Here is a 23,000-nt window from a genome sequence, read left to right as displayed (position 1 = left end):
TGTATTTGAATATTGAGGCACTTTGGAGGAAGCTGCAGAAGATACAGCTGGAAAGATGGTCTGTGGTTATCCTGGGAAATTAATAATTATAGTTCATGTATTCAGAAATATTTTTGTACAGATCTGTAAAACTAAGAACAGATCTGTAAAACTAAGTTCTGAATAACTAAGATATAAACTAAATATTAATATTAATAACAAAAATATAAACTACTTTTTCTATATTTTGGTAGATTTGTGACACATTCCAGTTTTAACAATGCTGAAATCAAATGACTCCTTGTTTTCTTTGGATACTTTGTTTTTTGAAAAACCAGATGAAGCTGAAAAGTAAGTCTGCCTTAAAGGATAACATAGTATATTGTTTTAGAGATACTTGATTTTTGAGGAGTTTTAATTTTCTTTCTGGAAATATACAAATAAATGAGGCATCAATAGAATGATATTTCAGGTATATATTTGGTAAACATGGAATTCAGATATAAGGGAGTAACTGAAGTTTAACATCTTAAATACTGTAACTTAAGAAATAGAGTGGATTCTTGTCTATTTTGCTTTCATTTGTTTGCATTTCTGGTTTGTTCCAATTATTTTTGGCAAAGGTAAAGACTTGAAGTAATGGTCAAACAGTAGCCCTGGACAAATAGTGATGGCACCTTTTGAAAACAGAATGGGCAGTGTGCCAAAAGCCAAATATGATGGGCAAATTCATTGTAGGCAGGAAGTAGGGGTGGAAATAAAGATGTGGCACCTAAGGAAATAAGAACAGAGAATAGTCTGTAAAATACAGGTTTTTATGGATTTTCACATGTAAATTGTTCTCACTTCTAAGTTTTCTACATATTCTATTGTATTATCTTTTTTTTTTTTTAAGATTTTATTTTTGAGTAATCTCTATACCAGTGTGGGGCTAGAACTCACAGGATCAAGAGTTGCATGTTTCACTGACTGAGCCAGCCATGCAACCCTGTGTTATCTTTTTTTTTTTTTTTAAATAAGGAAGCATTGAGTATTTATTGCTTCATTAATTTTTTTCATTTATTCAAATATTAACTCAAATATTGATTGAATGCTAAAAGGGATATAAGAAGGATGAGACAGACTTTTACTTCAAAAGAACTTAAAATCTATTTGAGGAGATTAAGCATACATATGGAAATGTCATCAATAAATAACATGACTATAATTCATTCAGATTTGGATGCTTTGAGACTGAAAGAGTGCATCCAATTTGCACAACAGGTGTTAATCAGGCCTGTCCTGGGCAAAATGCAAAATATATTTGTCTTTCTAACAACACAGAGTCAAAAAAGGTGTGAAGGAAATATTAGCCTATATTCACACAATGAAATTTCAGATTTGGAGGGAGTACAGACTGATTGGGTTAGGCTCTATGGTAATGGGGAGAGACTTCGTGAGACCTTGAAGGATTTGGTAATTCTAAAAAGCAGAGAAGAGGAGGCCACTTGAAGGCAGAATTTAACAGCAAGAAAAAAGAATGGAGGTGGGACAATTTGCAATACTTTTAGGAGAGAGTGTATAGAGAAGTTTTCTGGAACAGAAGGTTCATAAAGGAGAAACAATTAGACATAAAGTTAGAAAAATAAACTGAGGATAGGTTGTGGTGGATGTTAAGGGCCAGATTAAGGATCTTGGACATGACTTTGTATGTGTTAAAAGCCATGGAACTAAATCAATAAACATTTATTGACTAATATGCCTAATTATGTAAACACTTGCTAAGTATTATCAATGTGAATGGAACTAGAAACAAACCCTTAAGTGTTTATGATCTAGGAGTGGTATCAGACTGATCTATCTATCATTAATCTTTCTATATGCCTATATATCTATATTAGACCTACATACAGATACACACAATATAAGAGAACTGTGATAAATATTATAGGTTCAAATAGTACTTAAGATGACGGAAGGATTTAAGCTTGATTTTGAATGAATGTAAGCACTATGGCCTTGAACAGTGGCTGGAACATAGTACTCAGTAAATAGCTATTGAATAGATTAATGAAAGAATGAAAGAGTTGAACTTCTATAGATAGATATGGGATAGGGTCATGTCCAGTGACAAGCAGAGTAAAGGAAATATTTTTGAACAAAGATGAGGGATAGAATGCATTATCTATTTGATATTCAAGTAGTTCACTTTGGCCTGGACTGTAAGTTCCCTAGTGTAGGAGAGTTAAAATTGTAAGGTAGCCTAAGGCCATTTGGACATTTGGCATTCTTTGGAAACCACTGAAGTATTTTGAATGGAATCTAATTATAATGAAAACAATTCTAAATTAATGTGATAGGAGTGTGTAAAATATATTAGTGAATACATAAATTGATTAGAGCTTTGATTGGAATAGTGACAGTGGAAGTACAAGGAAATAACAAATTCAAGAAGCATAAAGAAGATGCTGTAAGACCTGGCATATGTCTGGATATAGTAGGTAAAAGATTATGCTATAATTTGGATTCTGGATGGGTAAGGGAATGATGACACCTCTAGAAAATAGGAAAATTATAAGGCAGATTTGATTTTATGGGGAGGCTGGATAGTAGAATTAGATGTGTGCTTTTTTTTTTAAAATATTTTATTTATTATTTATTTATTTAAGTCACAGACAGAGAGAGAGAGAGGCAGAGTCACAGGCAGAGAGAGAAGCAGGCTCCATGCACCAGGAGCCCGATGTGGGATTCGATCCCGGGTCTCCAGGATCGCGCCCTGGGCCAAAGGCAGGCGCCAAACCGCTGCGCCACCCAGGGATCCCAGATGTGTGCTTTTTGTATATTGTTAATACCTTTCTTAGATTTTCTAGAATTAGGTATATTATAAGGCAGATTTGATTTTATGGGGAGGCTGGATAGTAGAATTAGATATGTGCTTTTTTTTTAAAATTTTTATTTATTTATGATAGAGAGAAAGAGAGGCAGAGACACAGGCAGAGAGAAGCAGGCTCCATGCACCGGGAGCCCGACGTGGGAATCGATCCTGGGTCTCCAGGATCGCGCCCTAGGCCAAAGGCAGGCGCCAAACCGCTGCGCCACCCAGGGATCCCAGATGTGTGCTTTTTGTATATTGTTAATACCTTTCTTAGATTTTCTAGAATTAGGTATATTATAAGGCAGATTTGATTTTATGGGGAGGCTGGATAGTAGAATTAGATATGTGCTTTTTTTTAAAAATTTTTATTTATTTATGATAGAGAGAAAGAGAGGCAGAGACACAGGCAGAGGGAGAAGCAGGCTCCATGCACCGGGAGCCCGACGTGGGAATCGATCCTGGGTCTCCAGGATCGCGCCCTAGGCCAAAGGCAGGCGCCAAACCGCTGCGCCACCCAGGGATCCCATGATGTGTGCTTTTTGTATATTGTTAATACCTTTCTTAGATTTTCTAGAATTTAGGTATATACCAGACACAGGATGCCCAGTGATTGGTCTGCAATAAAAACCCTGGGCACTGAATATCTAATGAGCCCCCTCATTGGCAACACTTCATACATGTTGTTACAGCTTGTTCCTGAGGGAATTAAAGATGTCCTGTGTTACTGTACTGGGAGAGGGCCTTTGGAAGCTTGTTCTTGGTTTCCCCTGAACTTTGCCTCATAATCATGAGTAGGATGATTTGCCCTTTGAATTAGTCCAGGGAATCATTGGCTCTGGGGTAATCTTGGGGCCCCTCTTGACAATCCTAAATTTCAAATGCTTTGGCCTATTATCAGACAGTCTGTCAGGACATTGTTAGATAATGTGTTGTAGATTTTTTATTTGGAAAATATAGCTAAAGTAGCTATGCATTATTTGCTATGAAAGGCAGTAAAGTAAAAGACTGGCTCTCACTTTTAATAGCTTAAAATCCTAAATGAAGAGAGTAAAAAAAAACAAATCATAAAATCCTTGCTGCTTGGCATAAACAGTGTATGTGGTACTCTTCTCAAATATATTTCCTGTCACTTAATACTTATCTTTTTGTTCTAGTGAAGGGCAAATCAATGTTTTTTGAAAAGGAAACATTAAAACATTATATGTTAATAGGATCACAGCTGAACGATAAGGAGAGGTAGTAGTTCACAATACCAACAAGGTGCCAAAATCTCAACAACTATAGGTTTACAAAGTGATTGTCAGTTTCAACTGGTTTCTTGGATTTTCTGTGGTTTATAGGTGGTTCTGGATCAAGACTTTTTGGGTTAGCACAGTAATTTGTAATGTTTTAGGAATACTCTAGAATACCAGTAGTAGTGTCATTTACACACTGATGACACATGATTAGTTGTGAGGTGTGTCATAAGTAACTTGTTACTTGTGATAGGATACTAACGTTTCAGAATGATTTACTACTTTTTTTTTTAATATGGAGTAGATTTAAGATTCTTGTCACAAGTGTTTGAATTGGAGAAAAAGAGATGGAGTTATAGTCAATATTTAGATAGCATATCTCACATAGCAGTGTTATTAATCCTATGACACACAAGGGAAAAGATTGAGAACACTGCTGTGTATACAGATACATCAAATTCACCATAGAAAATTAATTTATAGGATGTTTATCTAGGAGTCTGTAATTGAGTAATGTTTAATTAATAATTTCTGATGTAACTTTATTAACGTATCTTCATACCTTTATATTTTGTATAGCTATCCAGACAATGAAAAATTATTGGATTGGTTTCTCCCACCTGTTCCATTGATTTCAGAAATTCCAGATACTCAGGCATTAGAGGAGGAAATAGAAAGTCATAAACTGTTAGGTAAACCATCACATATTTGTTATGAAGTTATTAAACCCATGCAACTTATGTCAATGTAAAAAATCTAGTAACACATTAAAGTATTAATTCCTTTATTTTAATGGAATAAAATGATAGAGACTTATTTTGTTCAAAATAGTGCTCACCGGGGATCCCTGGGTGGCGCAGCGGTTTGGCGCCTGCCTTTGGCCCAGGGCGCGACCCTGGAGACCCGGGATCAAATCCCACGTCGGGCTCCCGGTGCATGGAGCCTGCTTCTCCCTCTGCCTGTGTCTCAGCCTCTCTCCTCTCTCTGTGTGACTATCATAAATAAATAAAAAAAAAAATTAAAAAAAAAAACAAAAAAAACAAAATAGTGCTCACCGAATCTAAAAATCTAAAACATTTTCCTTTCTATACATATATACATATATATATGCATATTAAATGTATACAGTACACTATCACACACATGTTCTATTGTATGAATTTGTTTCCTCTTACTATTAAAATTGTTGGTCCCATTTAGTTTTTGTCTTGCCTTTTACTAAAGGTAGGATCCTCTCTGGCTTAGGAAAACCACGTTCCTGAAAAAAACAGGATGTGGAATATTATATATAGTTTGGTACCATTTTTATAAAGTTAAAGACAAGCAAGCATATTCAAACAATATATGTGATCTTATGTGGTATTACTATTTTTTAAATATTTTATTTATTTGTTCATGAGAAACACAGAGAGAGAGAGAGAGAGACAGAGACAGAGAGAGAGGCAGAGACACAGGCAGAGGGAGAAGCAGGCTCCATGCAGGGAGCCTGACGTGGAACTTGATCCCCGGTCTCCAGGATCACACCCTGGGCTGAAGATGGCACTAAACCGCTGACCCACCCAGGCTGCCCTTATGTGGTATTATTGATAACATTTTGATTTTTAAATTTGGTGGTAGTTCATTTATGTATATCTTAAGCTTTGTAATTTGTATATATTATATACATGAAAATATACATTATTTATATCCCTATACGTACCAAATAATATATAGGTTACACAAGCTATATATACCATACACATAGATGATAAAGCAAATTTAAGCCCTAATAAGGCCTCCAGATTCCTCCCAACCTTTCAAAGATGCTTGTAAAGTCTCTGTAAAGAAACTTTAAACATTTTGCCACCCTGATGAAATCATACCTTTATCTTGATTTTAGAAGCAGTATTACAAAATTAAAAGCATTGTATCATGTATTTTAATACTTAAATTCAGTAACATTTTGTATGATTGGTCATTGTATGTATTTCTGTGTGTAGATTGGCTATATAAATTTTCAGATCCTCATAATTGTATAATTATATGTCATTTTTAGTAGATAAAATACTTAAAGGTATAATTATGGTTATTTCTGAGGGTCAGAAATTAAACCTATTTTATAATGTAGGTTTTACATAAATTTCAAATTTCAATAATCCTTGATTGAGTGCCCTTCAGTGATATGTCCAGTAGCAGTACCAATCATCTGTAGTTCAAAACCATATGTGATATTACAGATTCTCTTGTTATTGTATGAATAACTTTCATGTTTACCTCGTCAATTGTTTTGAAAATTTTTATTAAATTTTTTCATGGTCATTTTGAAAGTTTATTTTCGTGGAGAACATATATTAATTAATATATTCCATTTTTGTAGGTCAGGAAGAAAGGCCAAAAATGTTACCATCAAATTTAAAGATGACTAATGAAAACACAAATTATATTTCACCAACACAAAAATTCCAATTTGCCTTTTCCTCAAATAAATGTGAAACAGGTGATCTGAATTTAACAGAAGCAGGTAACCATGACTTACCACGTGTTCCTGGGAAGCTGACCTATGGTTCTCAGAAATACAAAAATCACATTGGCACCGAGATAGCACCTGAGAAAAATGTTTCAGGTAATACAAAATTAGTAAATTTTGCAGAAGATAAAGGAGAGAGCACATCAGCCTTCCGAAAAAGGTAATTAATTAAATGAAACACCGAAGACTCAGTAATAAAGGTGGATATTTATGATATGTCCAAATGTATGAAGTATAATAGAATCTAAATGAGAAAAACAGCAACAACAAATAGGGTTTACTATATACCAGATGCTTTGTTAACTCTGGGATTCTAGTCATAGGTTCTTGCCTTTAGAGAGCTACAACTTAATGGAGGAAAGACGGTAAATAATGAAAAATAATTGATTAAATACTTAATACTACAATAATTATTTTGATGAGGTATATGATTATAACAAAGGTTCTTAAACTTTTTATTGTTGGGACCCTTTACACTTAAAAATTATTGAGGATTCCCAACAGTTTTTGTGTATGTGGTTATGTCTATCGATATTTAACTATATTAGAAATCAAAATTGAAAAAATTTAAAAGGTAAATGATGCTTTAGTAATAATTAGAAAATTGTTTTGATACTATGAACTCTTTGAAAAGGTCTCAACCATTCTTTGAGAATCGCTGTTACAGCTCTGAAGCATCAGGGAAGGCTTTCCTGAAGAAATAGTATTTAAACTTAGCCTTAAGGAAGAATAGGATTAAACTAAGGGCAAATAAAAGAGAATATTCCAGGCAGAAGGAATAGTATGTGCAAAAGATATAAGGTAGCACAGAGCTTGACCTATTCTTAGAAAATTTCCTTTTGGGTAAAATCAGAATTCAGAGAGGTAAGGTTTAGAGGGAGCAAGTCATTCAGAGTCACATAGCCTGTGATAAACTTTGTGCTTTTTCTTAAGGCATTGTTTCTTCAACTGTGGCCTGTGAACCCACTCTATCAGAATCACCTGGAGTGCTTGTTAGAAATTTGGATTCCTGGGTCCTACCTTAGGCCTGTTGAATTACAGTCTAGCTGAAGGTGGGGAAGGGACCCAGGAATTATCAACAGTTTTTCTGCATGATTGTTATGCACACTAAAGTTTGAAAGCAAGTGTTTTAAGGTCCTGCATTTTAACCAGAAGAATAAAATTAGTTTTTTTTTTTAAATTTAAAGTCCACTTTGGCATTAGTATGATGAATCAGAAGGGAACTAGAATCTGTTGTGAAAGGTTACTTTAAGAAGGTTTATTTATTTTATTTTACTTTATTTTATTTTATTTTATTTATTTCATTTCATTTCATTTTATTTTATTTTTTGTTATTAATCTAGGTGAGAGAGAATGGGAGCCTGATGTTGACTGTAGTAGCAAGGATGAGAGAGTTCAGAGTGATTTAGGAGATAGAATCCCATAGGACCTAAATGATTATTAGATATGACCCCTGACTCCCAAGTTATCTGACTTGAGCCAGAACAGTGAAGGATGGTAGTGCCCTTTCATAATATAGAAAACTATTAAAGAAGAACAGATTTTGGGGATGGTGATGAGTACAGATTTGGACATGTTGAGTTTGAGTATCTATAAATTGTCCAAATAGAGAATTCGATGCATGGGTTTAAAGATTCAGAAGAGCTCTAGTTGATAGGTTTTGTTTTCTCTGTGACATAAGAAATGAGATCATTTGTGGAGTTGGAGGGAAAAAGTGGGAGTATTGAGCATGTATGAGAAGAGTGGAGGAGATTATGGAAAATGGGAAAGCAATCCAGTTAGAATAATGGTAGGATTGTTGGGCACTCTGAAGAGCCCAGTTGCTGTTGATGTCTATGAATTTTTTTTTATAACATCTCTATTAAGATATAACTTGGGGCACGTGGGTGGCTCAGATAGTTAAGCATCTAACTCTTGGTTTTGGCTCTGGTCATGATCTCAGGGTTGTGAGATAGAGCCCTGCATGGGGCTGCTTGCACAGCAGGGAGTCCACTTGAGATTCTCTCCCTCTCCCTCCCCACTCTGTTCTTCCCCCTGCTCATACTCTCTCAAACAAATAAAATCTTAAAGAGATATAACTCACGTGAAAATTCACTCTTCTGAAGTATACAGTTCATTGGTTTTTAGAATATTCACTGAGTTGGATAATCATCACTACTATCTAATTTTAAAACATTTTCATCCCCCTCAAAGAAACTGTATTCATTATTGATCACTCCCCTTTCCAACTCCTCATTCTCCTCCTCCTCCCCAGCCCCTGGCAACCACTAATCTTTCTGTTTTTATGCATTTATGTATTCTAGACTTTCATGTAAGTAGAATTATCCAATGTCTGGCCTTTCATGTCTGGCTTCTTTCACTTAGCATAATGTTTTCAAGGTTTATCCATATTATGTCATGTATCAATACTTCATTCTTTTTATGGTCAAATAATATTCCATTGAGTGGACAATACAACATTTTGTTTATCCATCTATCAATTCTTGGGCATCTGGATTGCTTTTACTTTTTGGCTGTTACTAATAATGTTGCTCTGAACATTCATGTACAAGTTTTTGTATGAATTTATTTTTAAATTCTTTTGGATTTATACCTAGAACTGAAATTGCTGGGTCATATGGTAACTATATACTTAGCTTTTTTGAGAAACTGCTAAATTATTTTCCAAAGTAACTGCATCAATTCACAGCCCTACAAACAACATGTGAGGGTTTCAATTTCTCTACATCCTTGTCAGCAGTTGTTATGGTTTGTTTTTATTTTATTTTATTTTATTTTTTAATTAATTAATTTATTTTTATTTATGATAGTCACAGAGAGAGAGAGAGAGAGAGGCAGAGACACAGGCAGAGGGAGAAGCAGGCTCCATGCACTGGGAGCCTGATGTGGGATTCGATCCCAGGTCTCCAGGATCGCATCCTGGGCCAAAGGCAGGCGCCAAACCGCTGCGCCACCCAGGGATCCCTGTTTTTTTTTAATGTAGCCATTCCACTGGGTATGAAGTGACATCTCATTGATTAGCATTTCCCTAATGACTTATGGTATTGGGCATCTTTTCATGTGATTATTGGTTATTTGTGTATGATTACCTTTGTAGTAATGTCTTTTCAGATTCTCTGCTTTTTAAGTTGGGTTTTCTGTCTTTTTATTGTTGAGGTGTAAGAGTTCTTTATATATTCTGGATAAAATTCTTTTATCAGTTGTATGCTTTGGTAATATTTTTCCTATTCTTTGTGTTGGTTTTCTTTCACTTTTTTGATAATACCCTTAGCACTCCAAAAGTTTTAAATTTTGATGAGTCCAACTTATCTAATTTTTCTTTTGTTGCTTGGGCTTTTGGTGTCATATCCAAGAAACCATTGCTTAATCCAAGGTTGTATAAAGATTTACTACTACATTTTCTTTTAAGATTTTTATAGTTTTAGCTCTTACATTTAGGTCTGTAATCTTTTATTTATTTACTTTTAAGATTTTATTTTTTCATGAGGGAGAGAGAGGCAGAGACACAGACAGAGGAGAAGCAGGCTCTATGCAGGAAGCCTGATGTGGGACTTGATCCCAGGACTCCAGGATCATGCCCTGGGCCAAAGGCAGGCACCAAACCACTGAGCCACCCAGGGATCCCCCATATAATCTATTTTTTAAAAAGACTTTTTATATTGATTTATTTTAGAGAGAGAGAGAGAACATGAGCAGGGGGGAGGAGCAGAGGGAGAGGTATAAGTAGACTCAGTGCTGAACACAGAGCCTGACATGGTGCTTGATCCCAGGAGTATGAGATCATGACTTGAGCTGAAATCAAGTCAGATGCTCAACTTACTGAGCTACTCAGGTCTATTTTAGAGCTTACTGAGCCGCTAGGTCTATTTTGAGTTAATTTTCAATGTGGTGCAAGGTAGAAATCCAGCTTCATATTTTTTGCATGTAGATATTCTGTTGTTCTTGCACCATTTGTTGAAAAAACTATTCTTACCCCATTGAATGTCATAGCACCTTAACTGAAAATCAGTTGACTGCAAATATAGGGTATAGGGGAAGGTTTCTGACCCCAATCAATTCTCTGCATCTCTGATACTGATGGGTGTCCAACAATTCAATTCTGTATTCATACTACCTCCCGGAATTAGCATCACATCTTACAGGCTAAGGGCTCAATTCCATAAGACTGCCCCACTTCAGATGTCATCCACAGACAGGGTTCCAGGCTACCCAAATTTCTGCCTTGCAGAATACAAATTTAGGGGTTTCCATAACCCCCACATTAGGTTTAATAATTTTCTAGAATGACTTATATAACTGAGGAAAACACTATACTTATGTTTACCAAATCATTATAAAGGATACAATCCAAGAACAGCCAAATGGGAGAGATGCATAGAGCAAGGTATGGAGAAGGAGGGTGTGTAGAGCTTCAATGCCTCTTCAAGTATATCACCTTATGAGCACCTTAGTGTGTTTACAACCTTAAAAAAAAAAAAAAGATTTATTTATTTTAAGGAGAGAGCTCATGAGTGTACATGTGGGCTAGAGGGCGAGAAGTAGACTCCACACTGAGTGAGGCTGTATAAAGGTTTACTACTACGTTTTCTTCTAAGATTTTTGTAGTTTTAGTCCTTACATTTATTTTTTTAAAGCTTGTATTTATTTTAGAGAGAAAGCAGGAGCAGGGGAAAGAGCAGAGGAAGAGGCACAAGCAGACTGCACTGAGCGTGGAGCTCAACTAGGGCTGGATCCCACAACCCTGACATTATGACCTGAGTCGAAATCAAGAGTTAGATGCTCTACTGCCTGAGCCATCCAGGCACCTCTGTTTACTACCTTTGATGCTCTCTGAACCTCCCATCATTTAGGAGTTTTTCCTTTATGGTAGTTTCCTTAGGTAGGCACGATTGATTAAATCATTGGCCATTGGTGAGTGATTGAACCCAATCTCCATTCCTCTTTCTTCCTTGGATGTCACAGATAAGGCTAAAAGTTTAACCTTTTCTAATTAGGGTTTATTTTTTTCTGGCAATTAACCCCCATCCTGAAGCTATGCAGGGGTCCTACAGGAGTAATTTCACTAGCATAAACTCGAGTATGGTTGAAAGGAGTTTGTCATGAGTAACAAAAGATGCTTTTTATCACTTCTATCACATGAAATTCCAAGGGTTTTAGGAACTCCGTGCCAGGAACTAGAACAAGACCAAATGTATGTTTCCTATTATGCCAGTGAGGAAACTATCTACTAAATAAAGGTTTATTTCTGGACTCTCAATTCTATTCCATTGACTGATATGTCTTTCCTTATGCTTTACATAAGGACCTATCCCACAATGTCTTGATTGCTGCTGTAGCTTTTGTTGTGAAGTTTCAAATTGGAATGTGTGAATCCTCCAATTTTGTTCCTTTTTTCAAGATTTTCTTGGCTTTTCTGGGTTATTTGCATTTTCGTATGAATGTTACAATAAACTGGTCAATTTCTGCAAAGGAGCCAGCTGGGATTTTGATGGGGAACATGTTGATTCTGTAGATCAACTTGAGCTTTACCATCTTAATAACATTAAGTCTCCTGGTTTGTGAACATGGAATATCATTACATTTGTTTAAATTTTCTTTAATTTCTTTCAGTAATGTGAGATTTTCAGTGGACAAGTCATACTTATTTTGTTAAGTTTATTCCTAAATACTTTATTCTTTTTGATGCTCTTATAAATGGACTCAAATTTTTTTTCAGATTGTACATTGCAAGTGTATAGACATCAATAATTGATTTTGGTATATTGATCTTATATCTGTAGTCTTGCTGCTGCTGCTGACTCTCAATTTTAATGTTCAGAGTGTTGAATCATCTACCAAACTGCTTTTTCCAGTAGTATTCCCCTGCCTGTCTGCAATTATTTTAAAGATTTTTTAATTTATTTTTTATGAGAGGGAGAGAGCACAAGCAGGGGGAGCTGTAGAGGGAGAGGGAGAAACAGGCTCCCCCCCCCCCCTCAGCAGGGAGCCTGATGCAATGCAGGGCTTGATACCTGGACACCAGGATAATGACCTGAGCAGAAGGTAGATGCTCAACTGACAGCCACCCAGGCACCCTGCAGTTATTTTAAAAAGTAGATAGATTCATCTAGGATTTGAGGTTTTGCAAGATAAGTATGTTAAAAGGATAAAAGAGAATTGGAATTTAAAATATTAGTAAAAGAGTGGTAAAAAAGATAGGCCATGGAATCTAAGTCCATTAAAGGTAGATGAGAAAAGAGAAGGGAAGATAGTTTGGGAGAAAATAAAGAGTTTCATTACAATAAATTTGCTTTTTGACCTCATTGATACCTTGTGCAAACAAGCTAAAAAGATAAGAGGCTGTGGTCAGAGAATGATAGAATGATTGATTTGAGAGGAGGAGCAGTTCTGGATAATGACAGTATTTAAGATCAGAGAATAACAGGTGAATGAGATTGTTTGAAGGAGAAAGCCACTGGAGATGAGTGCCTAAGAAATGGAGAGGAGAGGATTTTGAATGTTTCATCTAGGTGAATTTTTTTTTCAACTCTGTGAATATTGAAGTAACATAGATGGTGACAGAATTTGGAAGTGAGAGGAAAAGATTGTAGAGTGTCCAGACGTTGATATATGATATATGCCATGGGCTACAAGGTGCTATAACTAGTTAGCACAAATACTTTTGTAAGAGAATGGAAGAATAATGATGTAGATTTGGGATGGAGAAGGCACAGAGTCTCATCCCTCAAGTGCACTTGGATATGGAAAAAATGAGCAGTTTCTACTTCAGTTTTTTAAGAAGCAAGAGTTATTTTTAGGGCGATGCAATATTTTTGTTAAGACCAGGAAGAAACTGTAACAATCAGTGAAGAAGTTGAGGACATAGGGGAGTTACTGGAGTGGGAGTTCCAGAGGAACTAGGAAGAATCTGAGGTCCAGAGAATTTAGGTAACTAGCACATGGATGATGTCCTTATAGGTCACAAAACTTATTTCAAATTCTAAAGTCACACAGCTAGAAAGTAGAAGAGCTCTGGATTTAAACCCAGGTTTGACTGTTTCCGAAGTCCATGCTTTTAACTGATATGACAGCTTATAGCAAGGAGTCATCCTGTGGCATAAGTTGTTTTTCTTGTCCTCAATACCATTTTTTTTCTCAATACCATTTTGTAATCAAATTCTACTATATTATCCAAAACTAACCATCTGCTTTTGATTTTTCAATCTTCAAAGATAGAACTGCTGGCATTGGAGGATGCAGCCCTACAGTTTGTTCTGAAGTGTATTTCTCATTCTATAGTGTTTTTAAAGATTCCTTCTTTCTTATATGGAAACATGTTGTTAAAATTGATAGTAAAAATTATTCAGAAAGTCTTTTGTATTTGCACAATACTTGTTTGGATGTCATTTCTTATAGAATTCTGTAAGACTAGTATCTTCTGTCATGTCCTACTTATTTTGTAAGTAATATTTTGTAATACAACAAGTATTGTATTAGGAGCTCTTTTTAAAAAAAAATTTATTTTTTGAGATAGAGAGAAAGCCCATATGTGCACAAGAGGGGGTGGAAAAGGGCAGAGAGAGGGAGAGAGAATCTTTTTTTTTTTTTTTTAAGATTTTATTTATTTATTCATGAGCGACACAGATAGAGAGAAAGGCAGAGACACAGGCAGAGGGAGAAGCAGGCTCCATGCAGGGAGCCCGATGTGGGACTCAATCCCGGGACTCCAGGATCAGGCCTTGGGCCAAAGGCAGGTGCCAAACCGCTGAGCCACCCAGGGATCCCGGAGAGAGAGATTCTTAACCAAGCTCCATACTCCATACTCCAAGCTCCATACTCCATACTCCATACTCCAAGCTCCATACCCTAAGTGGGGCTTGATCCCAGAAGCCTGAGATCATGACCTGAGCTAAAATCAAGAGTTGGATGCTTAATCCACTGGGCCACCCAGGCACCCCTGTATTAGGAACTTTAATGGTCACTTCCTTAGGGCTATGGTGAATAAATAAGTTTGATGGGTTGTCTTTTGATCAGTTGAATATAATAAATTGCAATCTTAAAGATGGCCCATGTTTTGCAAAGAAAATACTTCTTTGCAAAGTATTCTTCTTGATGCCTATACTTAGTATTATTTATATTAAAATGATTAGTGGATAATGTTTGGGAAGTTGATGCTGTTACTGACAAGAAGCCACAATACCTGTCTACATGGGCCTCTCCACATGGTTGCCTGTGTATTCTTATGATGTAGTGGCTAGTTCTTCCGAATGTGAATGATCCAAGAGAGTATGCAAAAGTGTCAGGATCTTTTGTGACCTTCCCTTGGTAGTCACGCACTTGTACTTCTGCAATACTCTGCTAGTCATGTGATTCTGACCTGACATGAAGTCCTAATTTGAAAAGGGTCTGAATAGCAGGAGACAGATATCCTTGGAGCTGTCTCAGGGGTTCTTCTGTAAGGGATTTGAATTTCTGAAAAGTGACATAATTCAGTGGTAAATTTAGCAAGTTATATTTTAGGAGAAAGATTACATTTTATGTTTGAATAAACCATAATTTATGGGGCATTTTTAAAGGGGCCAATAGTTTTTCCCATTTCTAAGCAGCTGTTACAAGTACAAACATGTTTTGTTTTGTTTTTTGTTTTGCAGATTATTTAAAATATCTGACAATATACATGAGGGTGTTTATTCTAATGACAGTACAAACTTGGAGTCTTCTGTTGGCTCAGTGAAAATTGTCCCAACAGAAATGAACAAAGGGGAATCATGGAAATGTAGCAATAGTAAGCAGAAACATCAATATTCAGACATTAATATGTTTACAGCAAGCAATGCTGTTTCAGCTTCTGAAATCAGAGAAGACATATTCAAAGGACCAACTTTTTCAGTTGCATCCCAACCTCATGAAGTTCAAGGTAATTCCTTGCTTTTTCAGTTGGTTTTATAATGGTACAAACTGGTCTGTATTTTTCAGCATTAAGGAAGAATAAAAAAATAATAAATTTGAGTAGGTTATCTGTGTAAAATTTCTGCATTTCTTGATCATATTGCATTTTACAACTATGATCTAGGGTGCCTGATCTAGGGTCAGTTGGTAGAGCAGGGTCATGAGTTCAAGCTCTGTGTTGGGTGTGGGGCCTACTTAAAAAAAATACAAAATGAAATAACTATGATCTAAAATTTAACTGTGCTCTTAATAAAAAAGTTATACTAGTTTTATTAAACCAGTTTGCATGGGAGAGATTAAAAAATACTTGTATAAATTTGTTGAATTTTTTTTAGGGGTAACAGAAAATGATTTAGATTCTTTGAAGGCTGTCACAGAAATCCGTATCCTTTAAATTATTTTACTACAGCAGCTTTATGTTTGAAATAAAAATCTGTAAGCATATTATTCCATTGTGTCTTTTTTTTTTTTTTGGTTGACAAAGAAAAAGAAGGAAAAGTGAATCTTTTGAATCACGTAAGAGATCCAGTGTGTGTGATTGTCAGTGCTATTCAATGTGTGGTCTGCAGACTGGTGCCAGTTTGTGAATTGCTTGTTACCAGTTTGTGATAAGATAAGTACAGAAATAAGATTTGAATTATTGGCTGAATTCTGAGCATATTTACTTACAAACAGATACAGATAATTTCTTACACTTTGGTTAAGGATAGCATATTTGGATAAACATGGCTAGTGGAAATAAATGAGAATGGGACATTCTGTGGATTGGGAAATTTTTTTTAAGATTTTTATTTATTCATTAGAGACATATATCTATATGAGAGAGAGAGAGAGAGAGAGAGAGAGAGAGGCACAGACAGAGGCAGAGGGAGAAGCAGGCTCCATGCAAGGAAGCCTGATGTGGGACTCGATCCCAGGTTTCCAGGATCACACCCTGGGCTGAGGATGGTGCTAAACCGCTGAGCCACCCAGGATGCCCGGATTGGGAATATTTTTACAAATCTAGGAATTTTTAAAAGAAATTTGCAGTTTATACCTATAATCTGATTTACATGTCTGGGCATTCCAATATAAATATTTTGAGTTTTTATGTGTGTTTTGGAGGTAACATCCTCTTTGCTTTTTTGATGCCCTGTGTATGTCTATAACATAGTGTACTTACTGTTTTTTATTATAATCCAGCAGCTATGACTATTATGTGACCATTTCCCTGTGACCTATGAACTCCTTGAAGGGAAAGGCCACTCCTTATTTATCTTCCTATCTCTGAAGACACTGAAAGGCAGGTAAAGGAAGCTGTTCTGGCAAAAGAGTAGCCATGAGTCAAGCTGGGGGGTAAAATAGTGTGGAATATGTTAGAAAGAACCAGCATCCCAGTTTGGCTGAAATAAGAGCTATGATTACAGGGGTAGTAGGAAATAATGTTTGATGATCCTAAGATTGATATCTTAGGATCAGGCTATTTAATGCCATGGATTCCAAAGTCTGGAGGTTTTTTTAACTTATTAAGCAATGAGGAGAAATCATGCAGTATTTTTGAGCAGATCCAAGTTATATCATCAAAACCATGCTTTAGGAATGTGGAATTAATGACTCAAAGCTGGGGAAAGCTCTAGGCTCCATAAAAGTTATTGTCTAGTTGGCAAAACAGAAAATAAATTCCAGATATTGGGTAGCTGAGCTGGAGGAATCTAGGGAAGAGTGATTCTAATCCTGTGTACTCAGGGGACTGAGATAATTCTGAGGTATGGTTAGAAGATATTTGCCTGATCAATCATGAAAATTTGCCTCCAGTGCAGATAACTGAACTAAGAATGGAAGGAGAGAACAATAAAGGGCAATAGATGATGATATCATAACTTCAGATATTGTCAGCTTTTAGTGCTTCTCTTCAGCATGGTGTCTCAATTTTGCTGTATTTTCTTCTCTCTGGTGATGTAAATACAGTTGGAACATAGGAAATAGGTTAGCCTTAACCAGTTAAAAGTTAGTTTCATTATCTGTATGATGAGAAAGGCTTCTTATCCCTTACTGGAACTTGCCGTAATATGACAGTAACTTTTGAAGAGTTTTAAATATTTTCATGCTATATTAGCACAGCTGAAATGGTTCTATTGTTTAGGTCTCTGTTATTTAAGACTATTGCCTACTCTTGTGTGCATTGATTTATTGTCCAAAATGTTCATTTGCTGTCAAACTCACAGAGCTGCTGCTCTTTATTATTTCTAAGTCTGTATTTAAAGTGGAAGACTAGGAGCGCCTGGGTGGCTCAATTGGTTAAGCATCTTTTTGGGTCATGATCTTAGGTCCTGAGGTCTAGTCGTCACTTAGGACTCCCTGCTCAGCGGGGAGTCTGCTTCTCCCTCTGCCCCTCCCTGTTGCTTGTGCTCTCTCTCAAATAAAAAAATAAAAATTTAAAAAAGAAGTAAATAAAGTGGAAGATTAAATACTTTTCATGATAATTTGAGAGTTTTGGAATTACTTGGACACAACATATATTCTGATTCTTTTATGGTATTTTACTATATTTGAATCCTCAGGATACTAGAAGCTTGGTCAGTTTGATTTTGCTATAGTAGTCTTGTCATTTTCAATTCTACAGACATTTTCCTACCTGTTATAACATATAATTGCAGTGACACTGCTGAGAGTTTGTTGAATGAAAGGAAAAACTTGATATCAAGTGTTTATAGTGATGATAAATGATGTTAGTAGTTGAGTTTTCTCATGAGCTGGAAAACTAATTCTACATGTACCCTGAATCAAAGATTCATTTTTGTGAATGTAAATTGATGTGGAACTACCTAATGAGACAAAAACCAGCATGATGGCTCACTTGTGGGCTTGTTACAAATAAATATTTTATAGGAAGAGACATATTTTGAAGGAAAAATGAGATTCTTTCAAAAGCTTGATGGATTGACAAACTCAAAATTACACTTTTGTTTTGGCACAAATATTCTGATACTCTGTACAACTGAAAGTAAAATGAAGATTTGTATATAATCTACTTGATTTAATAAATGCAAACATATTAATTGAGTGCTTACTGTGTGCTAGGCACTGTTCTAGGTACTTGGGATATGTCAGTTAAGGAAACAGACAATGAATCCTTGCCCTTGAGGAGTTAACATTCTTGGGTTAGGTGTGGGGAAGAAGATAGATCTGAACAATTGTAACAGTGTATAAATAAGTCATATAGTATGTTAGAAGGCAATGAATAATATGGAAAATAAAAAAAGTGGAGCAGAAGTAAGGGATATTAAATTGGGGATGCTATAATTGGGGGCTCAGGTTTAGAATTAAGTAGAGTAATTTGGGTAGGTCTTCTTGAAAAGAGATGTAAGCAATTGAAGGAAGTGAAGGAAATGAGGGAAGCAGTCTAGGCAGAGGGAAGGCTGTACAGCAGGAACATGGCCAGTGTTTTTGAAGAACAGAAAAGAGGCCGATATAGCTAGAGGAGATTAGTCAGAAGCAAGATTAGTAGGACCTGAGGTCAGAATCACAAAAATGTAGGGGGAGAGGCAAGATCATGTAGGTCCTTGTAGCCATATGCTTTGAGACAAAGCAGGGAATCGTTCTCATTTAATTTTTTAACAAGATCACTTACTACAGACCATCAGTCTTTGTATATGTTCATACAAATGTAATTGCTTAAACAATTATGTATTTGAATTCTCAGATATATTGTTTTATGTTTCCTAATAGAATAAAATAACTTCCATTGTAAGAACTCATCTTCTTCTTTACAGCTTCCCATAGCTTTCTAAATCCAGTAATGTATTTTGTATATAGTGTTTAATAACTGTGGTTGATAATTGTGACTCAGACTAAGAAGAATACCATATAAGTACAAATATTTCCTGAACTGACAATGGACTCTCAGCTTGGAGAGGGGACAATTTATTCTTCATATATATTAGTATTTTTGAGCTTTCTTAAAGAGGAAGGACAGTTTAAGGTCTTATAGAGCCAATATGCTGATAATTGCAATTAAATCCACCACTTAGTACAACTAAATTATTGAAAACAAAGCATTTCAGGATTAGGTGACCAGAAACACAGATCAGCTAATGAAACAGTTAAAATGTGAAATTTGGAACTTTAAAGAAGATATTAAATCAAATGGCCTACTCAACATGAATAAAAAAACACCACTCTTCCAAAGATAAATTATACACTTAGTTTTGAAATACTGGCACATATGCAAGTTTCTACATCTTTTCTGTCAGATTTATTTATTTATTTTAAACATTTTATTTATTTATTCATGAGAGACAGACAAGAGAGAGAGAGAGAGAGAGAGAGACGCAGAGACACAGGTAGAGGGAGAAGCAGGCTCCATGCAGGGAGCCCGACGTGGGACTCGATCCCAGGTCTCCAGGATTACGCTCCGGGCAGGCTCCAATGCAGGGGAACCCAATGTGGAACTTGATCCTAGGACTTCAGGATCATGCCCTGGGCCAAAGGCAGGCACTAAAACACTGAGCCACCCAGGGATCTACTCCATCAGATTTAATTGTCAAATTATAACCCTGTATAAACCTTGTTTCCACATTGGGATTTTACAAATTTTTTCAGAATATGGAGTGTTACTGGGGACTGTGATAATTTCTGTTAATTTCTCTCCCCTCCTGGCTTAATTGAGGTATAATTGACAAATAAAATTTGAATGTACTATATCAGATGTACAACATGATAATTTGACGTACATATGCATTGTAATAAGTTGCCACCATTAAGTTAGTTTCCACTCTCCATCACCTCTCTTTCTCTTTCTGACTAATTGATTTTGCATAATGCCCTTCAGGTTCATCCAATTTGTCAAAAAAAAAAAAAAAGAAAGAAAGAAAAGAAAAGAAAGGCAGAATTCCCTTCCATTTTTAAGGCAGAATAATATTTCAGTGTGTGTGTGTGTGTGTGTGTGTATTTCACATTTCCTTTATCCATTTGTCTCTTGACAGGCACTTAAGATTGTTTCCATACCTTGGTTATTGTGAATAATGCTTCAGTGAAACAAAGGATTACAGTTATTTGAGATACTGATTTTGTTTCCTATGAGTATGTATCCTAGGAGCACCTGGATGGCTCAGCCCATTTAGTAACTGACTCCTTATCTCAGCTCAGATCTTGATCTCAGGGTTGTGAATTCAAGCCCCACATTGAATATGTACCCAGAAGTGTAATTGCTAGATCATAACCTCCAGCTGTTTTCCATAATGGCTGTACCCCTTTACATTCCTACCAACAGTGTCTAAGGGTTCCCTTTTCACCACATCCTCGCCATATTTATCTTTTTTTTTTGATAAATTCATATCCTACCAGATGTGAGGTAATATCTCATTGTGGTTTTAATTTGCATTTCTCAGATGATTAGTAACATTGAGCATCTTTTCATGTACTATAGGCCATTTGTGTTTTCTTTGGAAAAATGTCTATTCAGGTTCTTTGCCCATTTTTAAATTGGATTATTTTGGACCACATATCTAGAGCCCCAACCTTTAAAGCTCCCACCCAGGGGATAAACCCCCCAAACACCCAACTCCATAAGCCAACAGGACTTGGATTTATGAGACCCAAAGGACTATAGCAAACAAACAGTTATTACATGGGCACAGGAACAACCCCTCTTCCTCTGCAGGTATACATTGAGGCTCAATGCAGAGGGAGCAGCATGCCCAGACATGTAAATCAGATTATAGGTAAACTGCAAATTACTTTTCAAAAAATACTAGATTTGTAAAAATATTCCCAATCCACAGAGTGTCTGATATTTGGATTATTTGGGGGGTTTTTTGGTTATTGAGTTGTATGAGTTCCTTGGATATTTTGGATATTAAAGTGTGATGCCTCTGGATTTGTTGTTCTTAAGATTGCTTTGGCTATTTGGGGTCTTCTGTAGCTCCATATGAATTTTAGGATTGTTTTTCATATTTCTCTGAAAAATGCAGTTGGAATTTTGATAAGGATTACATTGAATCTGTACATTTCTTTGGCAGTTTACAATTTAGCGGTATCGATTCTTGAATCCTTAAACATGGAATATCTTTCCATTTTTTTGTGTCTTCAATTTCTTTTGTCAGTGTCTTATAGTTATTGGTTAAATTTACTTGTTAGCATTTTATTTTTAATGCTACATTGGATGGTTAACTTTATTCCTTGGTATTTTATTTTTTGATGCTATTGTAAATGAGATGGTTTTCTTCATTTCTTTTTCTGGTATTTTGTTGTTAGTGTATGGAAATACAGCTGATTTTTGTATATTAATTTTGTGTCCTGCAACTTTACTGAATTTGCGTATTAGTTCTAACAGTTTTTTGGTGAAGTATTAGGATTTTCTATATATAATATGTTGTCTGTGGATAGAGACTTTTCTTTCTTCTTTTTCAGTTTGGGTACCTTTTATATCTCTTTCTAGCCTAATTGCTCTGGTTAGGATTTCCACTAATAGTTGAATAAAAGTGGTGAAAGTGGACATACTTGTTCCTAATCTTAGACAGAAATGTTCAGCTTTTTGCCATTGAATATGATGTAAGCTATGAACTTGTCATATATGGCCTTTATTATATTGAGGTACATTCCTTTTTAACCCAGTTTCTGGACAGTTTTTATCATGAAAAGATACTATATTTGTCAAATGCTTTTTCTGCATGTATTGAGATGATCATATGGTTTTTATCTTTAACCTTTTTTTAAAATAAGCTCTATGCCCATTGTGGGGCTTGAACTCATGACCTTAATATCAGGAGTCACATGCTCTACTGACTGAGCAAGCCAGGCACCCCTAATCTTTAACTTTTTAACGTGAGAGTATCATGTTGATTGATTTGTAGATGTTGAACCATCTTTATATTCCAGAAATAAATTCCATTTGATTATGAGTGTATGACTGTTATAATGTACTATTGAGTTTAGTTTGCTAATATTTTGTAGAGCATTTTTGTGTCTGTGTTCATTAGTGATACTGGCCTGTAATCTTCTTTTCTTGTAGTATTCTTATCTGGCTTTGGTATCAGTATAAAATAAATCCCTTAAGTCATCTTCATTTTTTTTTTAATTCTTTTTTCATTTTGTTCCTTTGACTGGATTAAGTCCATTGCCCTATCTTTAAGTTCAGTGGTCCTTTCTTCTGTTTGATTTGTCTGATGTTGAATCCCTCTATTGAGTTTTTCAGTTCATTTATTATAGTCATTCACTCTATGATTTCTGTTTGGTACATTTTTATAACTTGTATGACTTTGTTGAAATTCTTACTTTGTTTATGCATTGCTTTCCTGACCTTAAGGAGCATCTTTATGCATTATTTAAAAATGTTTGGTAAATTAAATCACTTACCTCTATTTCATTTAGTTTGGTTTCTGGAGATTTATCCTGTTTTTTGTTTGAAACATATTCCCATTTCTTAATTTTTTTTAACCCTCTGTTCTGGTTCCAGACATTAGATAAAACATCCACCTCCCCCAGGCTTGACAGACTGGTCTTGTATAGGAGATGAGCC

General features: G+C 35.6%; 1 protein-coding gene across 17 annotated transcripts in view; it reads left to right on the top strand.

Annotated features, from left to right (window-relative positions):
• HFM1 (helicase for meiosis 1) overlaps positions 1 to 23,000 on the top strand; it is a 139,833-nt gene that overhangs the window by 37,544 nt on the left and 79,289 nt on the right. For 14 of the 17 annotated variants that reach the window (XR_012035059.1, XR_012035057.1, XR_012035058.1 and 11 more), the window contains 5 exons: positions 234 to 330; positions 4,648 to 4,760; positions 6,425 to 6,734; positions 15,205 to 15,470; positions 15,838 to 15,885. Coding sequence is in view for 14 of the 17 variants with exons in the window: in XM_072834454.1 (XP_072690555.1) it covers positions 260 to 330; positions 4,648 to 4,760; positions 6,425 to 6,734; positions 15,205 to 15,470; positions 15,838 to 15,885 (808 nt within the window). In the remaining 3 variants the exon portion in view is untranslated. Of the gene's footprint in view, positions 1 to 233; positions 331 to 4,647; positions 4,761 to 6,424; positions 6,735 to 15,204; positions 15,471 to 15,837; positions 15,886 to 23,000 lie in introns of those variants that run through there. The other 3 variants (XM_072834459.1, XM_072834457.1, XM_072834460.1) reach the window with 3 other exon arrangements.

This window comes from Canis lupus, chromosome 8 (assembly GCF_048164855.1).
Source record: "Canis lupus baileyi chromosome 8, mCanLup2.hap1, whole genome shotgun sequence".
Taxonomy (NCBI): Eukaryota; Metazoa; Chordata; class Mammalia; order Carnivora; family Canidae; genus Canis; species Canis lupus.
This window is presented reverse-complemented; position numbering and strand designations above follow the sequence as displayed.